General features: G+C 36.0%; 1 protein-coding gene across 3 annotated transcripts in view; it reads right to left on the bottom strand.

Moving 5' to 3' along the window:
- Nucleotides 1-602: 602 nt before the first annotated feature.
- The window catches only part of BRPF1 (bromodomain and PHD finger containing 1), a 129592-nt gene continuing 122226 nt past the window's right edge, over nt 603-7968 (bottom strand). For all 3 annotated transcript variants that reach the window (XM_053720972.1, XM_053720973.1, XM_053720974.1), the window contains exon 15: nt 603-5522. In XM_053720972.1, the coding sequence (XP_053576947.1) occupies nt 5339-5522 (184 nt within the window). In that variant the 3' untranslated portion in view covers nt 603-5338. The remainder of the gene's footprint in view (nt 5523-7968) is intronic.

Here is a 7968-nt window from a genome sequence, read left to right as displayed (position 1 = left end):
AATGTACTGCACATACCTCATTTGCGGAGGACCCAGCATGCTATTCCCAGTTTCTGAAGTTACCCCACTCCTCAGAATGTCGAGAACAGCCAGTGGATCTTAGTTACGCCTGCTAAGATCATAGAAAAAAAACGCAGGCAGTTTCTTCTTCCAAATACTGCCTGAGATAGAAAAACAGCACACTCCGGTGCCATTTAAAATAACAAACTCTTGATTGAAGAATAGTTAAGTAAAAACTCCAGCTCCTCTCGCGACCTCCTTCTTTGTTGAGGGTTGCAAGAGAATGACTGGATATGACATGTGAGGGGAGGAGCTATATAGCAGCTCTGCTTGGGTGATCCTCTTGCAACTTCCTGTTGGGAAGGAGAATATATCCCATAAGTAATGGATGACCCGTGGACTGAACACACTTAACAAGAGAAATAGTTATAGGCATTTTCTGAAGGGATGGACATTTTTTTTAACATGGTAAACAACAATGTAAGTAGTGTTTTAATTTTTTTTTAAATGTAAATGTAGAGATAGATCATACATTTTACTACTGCAAACCACCAAAAAAAATGTTTTAAAATATTTTTAAATGAAAATGAGGAAAGGAGAAATAAAACAGCGATTCTTTATATTTTATTTTCTAAGAACAATATATTTTCCTTCTGAAATAAATACAAAACAGAAATATGCAATAAGACTCAAATAATGATAAAAAAATGACAAAAACATAAAAAGAAAGTCTACTGGACAGTCTAAAATTATCAAATTATTACATAATATCTGTATTACAAATATGTAATGTTCTTGCTAGTTCTATTGTAAAAAGTGTCATGATAAGAAGCTATACGTTACCATCCCCTTACCTGTTCCCCCCCCAACAACAAAAAAAATTCACAAAAGGAGAATAATTTAAATTCTCTTTTTATATACATTATTTACAGACATGCTATATTTGAGAAGGAACTAAGCAAGCATGCTAAAAGCAGCAGCAAAAGGGTGTGATTTGAGAAATCAAAATTGCTTGGGATTTGACAAAAGACCAATTGGAGTGTGCTCTCAAATTTACAAAAAAAGAATAGCACCCAGGTATTGTGCGGACTTAAAAATAAAATCCTGCGTCAGAACATGTGGACTGTTCAGTTTTTTGTAAAAAATCCGGAAGTGGTGTTACAAATGTCTGAACAGAACAAGATTAATCTGAGCAGCAAAAAAAAATAATACAAAAATAAAATAAAAAAAATAATTCCCACTCCTGCCTCAAGGCGGTTAATGAAATGTATAATATGCAAATGTGTTCCAGAAGCAGATACATTTGTGCTGATTAAACACGTTTTTATTGTGTAATAGTTGGTTGCAATCTTTTTTTGCTGTTTAAAATCTACAAATAATTCAGTGCCAAAATGTGGGATAAAACACTTGGCTCTTCTTGGTAGCGTTTTGCAACTTGAAATTGTAAATTTTCAAGTTTATAACAGTTTAAAAAAGAATTGCAATGATTTATGATGTGTGGTGGGGTATGGGGATACCACCTATTAAAAGGTGTCAAACAAAACATTTAAAAGGACATTAAAGGGACAGGAAAATAAAAATCTTTCATTGTTCAGATAGAGTATGCAGTTTTAAGACATATATACATACATATACATACATATATATATATATATATATATATATATATATATATACACATACACACTAAAAATATTTGTGACGATTGCAATCCTTTAGAAACGTTTATGTAATGATTTTCTACAAAATTTCAGTCTATGGGATTCTTTGCAGATACATTATTTGATAAGCTTTTTCTAAAGGATTTACCGACCCTTTACTTTGTTCTCTTGGTATCCTTTATCAAAAAACATACGTATATTGGCTCTGGAGCAGCAATGCACTACTGGAATCTAGCTGCTTATTGGTGACTACACACATATGCCTCTTGCCACTGGCTCACCGGATGTGTTCAGATAGGTCCTAGTAGTGCATTGCTGCTATGGAGCTGACTTTTGCTATGTGTTTAACTCACAGTTATATGCAAGCACTAGTGCAATAATAAAATGCCCTGGTACATTAGAATATTTAATTTGATGTCCCTTTGTTGCATATAAAAGAGGATATTAAAATAAATCATAAATAAAAATATGGATCTTTCTATGCCAAAAAATAAATAAAAAAATGATGCTTGCAGGTTACTGTCCACCAACAGAACTGTGGGAAGCCAATGGACTTCTATCCCACAGATCATTTGTGCAATGCCTGTTAGTTTGAAATCAAAATAAACTGTTAAAAGTTACCATTGTCAGCAAAACATATTTAACATGTTTAAAAATCACTGTCTTATACGAATGATATAAAATGTATTTTTTTGTTAAAAGTTTAATGTCAATTTAACTCTTTTTTTGTTTGTTTTTTCTACAGATTGCTGCTGCAGGATGAAATGACATGGTTTATTGTGCTCTTCCGTGCTTTAATCAGATGTTTTTAAGGAGCCATAACATGGTATTTTACCATTTCATAAATGATTATACAGATATATTAACTACAGTTATCTTCATGTAGTGCATAATTACATTTACTCCATAGGAGTACAGCCTTACAGTAACCATCAGCGGCCTTCATGAAAATCATGTATATCAGGTATCAAAACAGGAAATGTAACTGATGAACGGTTTGCAGTAAAAGATGATGCCTGGGTCTGTGCATCTACATATAGATTTTTAAATCTTATAGATCATCCTCTCATTACATTTTCTATAAATTAATTGGATGTGAGCATTTTTACTCCCTCTAATAATAGGTGCTGCCATTTTGGAACCTGTTACACTGCAGGTATCTGAAGGAGAGATTCTGCACATGTGCACACACCAGCACTGGAATACAATAAAAGCAAGATTTAAATATTGCATAGAGGGAGGTAAAGGGTAATGAGATTATAAAATGTATTTAGGGCCACATTACAAGTGGAGCGGTACTTAACACTCTCTGACTAACTGTGCTAGAAGTAAGCTTTTTACATGGGTCAGGTAGCGCTTGTAATGTAAGTAGAAAGTAAAACGTTTTTTGTTTGCGCACTAATCTGATGCGTGCAAAAACAGAATATTGTGATTGTGTTAACATATTTCCCAATAGACGTCAATGGAGCAGAAAAAGTGTGTGGGGGTGGGATGGTGAAACTTAACACCCTACTTACACGCTAACCCGACATGTTCTTCACATAGCAGAATATGTTCTATTTATTCATAAATACATATTTTATGTATTTTGATAATATATATATATACATACACACACATACATATACACACACACACTGTAGGTATAGATATATATATATATATATATATATATATGAATATATATTTAAAAATACAAAGAACATATTCTGATATGTGCAGAACATTGGAATGTGAAATATTTACAGTAAATACATAACACTTGCATAAATATGTTTTTACATGTTTTCATCTACTTGACTTCAAAGGGCTCCAAATTAATGCACATACACACACATATATATTTATATACACATATAAATACATATGTACACACACAAATATATATATATATATATATATACACACACACATACATATTTAGACATGTATATGTATGTATCTCAGTGTTAAAGCCCTTGTCCTGACTTTTTTTTCTAACACCTGAGACCTCATATCTTTGAGTCCTTATAACTTTTTGGTGCAATTAAAAAAAAAAAAAAAAAAGTATTAGTTTTGAGTGCAAATGTACGTTGTAATTTATTTTTGATGCTTTGTGACACTTTTTTGTTTCGGGAAACTGATAACAGCTCTCTCAAGAGCTCTGGTTAACTTTATTTTGTAAATCGCAATTGCACTCGCTTTCAACTTGTAATACAAACGCTACACCTGACGCATGCAAATATCCACGATAAACCCCTTTTCACTAATGCGTTACTGTCAGCACGCCACTCATAATCTGGCCCATAGTGTTTAATGTCCTTTAAACATTTAGAAAATTGTTTTACTTTTCAATAGATTTGCACTCTCTGGGGCCAATAAGGAATCCAGAGTCATATCAACTGCAGAGATAATATGGTGCTGTAATACTTTAAAGAGATCATGTTTTTTTCCCCCAGAGCATCATCTGGTCACTAGTTGCTAGCAATAAATAGCCTGTTGCAATCAATACTTAGAAGACAAAGGTAGACCCTATGGTCCCAGAGTTCTAGGTGACAGGTATTAGACATTCATAGGTTCTCTATCCAAATTACCAGGTGATTTAAATATCATCACTTGTCCTTAATTTCAAATGGAAGGAATTACTTTGTCTTTGCTACTAGCATTGCTCCAAAGAACTACAATATAACCATTTCATAAAAAAATTTAAAGTCACTTTTTCGCAATAGAATAATATATATATATATATTTTTAAAATGTGTATATTTTTAAGATCCATATATTTCACGCAGTTTTAAAATTAAACTCTTTTATAAGGATTTAGATTATATTTTTTTCTTTTGAATTTAGAATAAATAAACTCCCAATTTTTCCAGTTTACCTTCATTTGTGTAAAAATACCAGGAACTCTCACCCATAGGTTAAATTACAACTATGCTGCATGGCTGGGATACCTGTAAGTTTTCAATGATTTCATGTTCCTTTTTACATAATACACATAAATTTACAGTCATTATTATATAAAAACAAAACAAAAAAAACAACACGAACAAGACAGAGATATCTCTGCTTTCCTATCATGATAACCAGGCATAAGACAGTTGTATAATAAAAGACACTAGTTAGGAGTTTCGTCTGTACAAATAAACTCATGATCACAGAGCAGGCATAAAAAGGGATGGCATCAGATTTTTATATTTTACATGTTCGTCCAGCAGGTTCCACAGAAAAACAGGTCTCTCAGCAGTTGTGAGTTATACTCCAATGGCTGTAGAACTTACACACTCAAAGTGCTAGCCCGTGGGCTATTGATGGTTGACCAGCAACCATACTAAATTGAGGAATTCACCTGCTGCTTTTCCTGATCACTGACAAAGGAGAAGAAAAACAAAATCCGGTCATGCCCTTTACGGTTAGTACCACATTTCTACTAAACTCTTCATAGGCTGCCTACTAGCATGAAACAAGATGCAAAAAAGGTCACTGACCACTCCAATGTTGTATGAGTGTTAATCTGCTACTAACACTCCTGAGACCTTGAGGCATTTTAAGGTTTGACCTGTGGTTTTAGACTACCTTTTTAATCTTTTACAACTGCACTGCAGTTTCTGACCATTAAAGGCTCTGTTGTAAGCAGCAGCAGAAAAAGGCACTTTGTGTGCCCTATAAATAACAAATCTGCTCTGGAGAACCAACTGCTAATCACTTTCGCTGGATTCGCTGCTCTGCTCTCCCTGAACTTTGTTATGATGTTGCATGGCACGGTCATAAGCGATCTGAACCGATTTACGGATATTTGATTTTCTCCCTTCCAGCATCTTTTCCTTATCCAGCTCTCGATTTACACCCAAAGGAACCAGCTTTGTCCGTGGAAGCCACTGCCTGTAGGCAAGAAGAAACATTCTGCATCAACTAAAAAGTACATCTTAACAGTAGTTAAACAGTAAGTATATTCACTTATGTAGGTCAATACAGATGATATCCTTTCATTTTGTAAGATTTGTACACTAAATTACTTAAAATGATTGTAAAAGTTTAATGAATAAGTGCCCGGTATCTAAAAATATTTTTAAAAACAGGGGCACTTTCATTCATTAAACTTTACAAAGCCGCATATTTTTTTTAAAACTTACCTTTGTGTTATGGTTAACATAACGCCGATCATCCACCCGCATCTCCTGCTTTCTTTAGCAGATTGATGACAAATCCGGCTTCCTCCAATCAATGCCTGCCCCCTTTGGCGTCCTGCTCGTGAGGCACGCAATGATTAGAGGAAGCCGGATTCATCATCAATATGCTAATCAAAGCAGGAGCTGCGGGCAGAGGATCGGCACCATATTTACCATAACGCAAAAGTATTTTAAAAAATAAGCATAGGAGCCACCCCATATATGTTCAGCACCTGGCTAGTGCTTGCTGATGGTGACTACATTTAGACACCAATCAGAAAGCACTTCCCAAGGTTCTGAACCAAAAATGGTTCGGCTACTATGCATACATTCTTGCTTTTTCACATAAAGATACCAGGATGTTCACCAAAAATATGCCGGCATCTAAACTTACATTCTTGCTTTTCAAATAAAGATACCAAGAGAATGAAGAAAAATTGATAATAGGAGTAAATTAGAAAGTTGCTTAAAAACAGAATTTATGTTTACCTGATAAATTACTTTCTCCAACGGTGTGTCCGGTCCACGGCGTCATCCTTACTTGTGGGATATTCTCTTCCCCAACAGGAAATGGCAAAGAGCCCAGCAAAGCTGGTCACATGATCCCTCCTAGGCTCCGCCTTCCCCAGTCATTCGACCGACGTAAAGGAGGAATATTTGCATAGGAGAAATCATATGATACCGTGGTGACTGTAGTTAGAGAAAATAAATCATCAGACCTGATTAAAAAACCAGGGCGGGCCGTGGACCGGACACACCATTGGAGAAAGTAATTTATCAGGTAAACATAAATTCTGTTTTCTCCAACATAGGTGTGTCCGGTCCACGGCGTCATCCTTACTTGTGGGAACCAATACCAAAGCTTTAGGACACGGATGATGGGAGGGAGCAAATCAGGTCACCTAGATGGAAGGCACCACGGCTTGCAAAACCTTTCTCCCAAAAATAGCCTCAGAAGAAGCAAAAGTATCAAATTTGTAAAATTTTGTAAAAGTGTGCAGTGAAGACCAAGTCGCTGCCTTACATATCTGATCAACAGAAGCCTCGTTCTTGAAGGCCCATGTGGAAGCCACGGCCCTAGTGGAATGAGCTGTGATTCTTTCAGGAGGCTGCCGTCCGGCAGTCTCATAAGCCAATCTGATGATGCTTTTAAGCCAAAAAGAGAGAGAGGTAGAAGTTGCTTTTTGACCTCTCCTTTTACCAGAATAAACAACAAACAAGGAAGATGTTTGTCTGAAATCCTTTGTAGCCTCTAAATAGAATTTTAGAGCACGAACTACATCCAAATTGTGCAACAAACGTTCCTTCTTTGAAACTGGATTCGGACACAAAGAAGGCACGACTATCTCCTGGTTAATATTTTTGTTAGAAACAACTTTCGGAAGAAAACCAGGTTTAGTACGCAAAACCACCTTATCTGCATGGAACACCAGATAAGGAGGAGAACACTGCAGAGCAGATAACTCTGAAACTCTTCTAGCAGAAGAAATTGCAACCAAAAACAAAACTTTCAAAGATAATAACTTGATATCAACGGAATGTAGGGGTTCAAACGGAACCCCCTGAAGAACTGAAAGAACTAAATTGAGACTCCAAGGAGGAGTCAAAGGTTTGTAAACAGGCTTGATTCTAACCAGAGCCTGAACAAAAGCTTGAACATCTGGCACAGCCGCCAGCTTTTTGTGAAGTAAAACAGATAAAGCAGAAATCTGTCCCTTCAAAGAACTTGCAGATAATCCTTTCTCCAAACCTTCTTGAAGAAAGGATAGAATCTTAGGAATTTTTATCTTGTTCCATGGGAATCCTTTAGATTCACACCAACAGATATATTTTTTCAATATTTTATGGTAGATTTTTCTAGTTACAGGCTTTCTGGCCTGAACAAGAGTATCAATGACAGAATCTGAGAACCCTCGCTTTGATAAAATCAAGCGTTCAATCTCCAAGCAGTCAGTTGGAGTGAGGCCAGATTCGGATGTTCGAACGGACCTTGAACAAGAAGGTCCTGTCTCAAAGGTAGCTTCCATGGTGGAGCCGATGACATATTCACCAGATCTGCATACCAAGTCCTGCGTGGCCACGCAGGAGCTATCAAGATCACCGATACCCTCTCCTGTTTGATCCTGGCTACCAGCCTGGGAATGAGAGGAAACGGTGGG

Source organism: Bombina bombina, chromosome 7 (genome assembly GCF_027579735.1).
Source record: "Bombina bombina isolate aBomBom1 chromosome 7, aBomBom1.pri, whole genome shotgun sequence".
NCBI classification, from domain to species: Eukaryota; Metazoa; Chordata; class Amphibia; order Anura; family Bombinatoridae; genus Bombina; species Bombina bombina.
The sequence above is the reverse complement of the archived record's forward strand: the minus strand, read 5'-3'. Positions and strand labels throughout refer to the sequence as shown.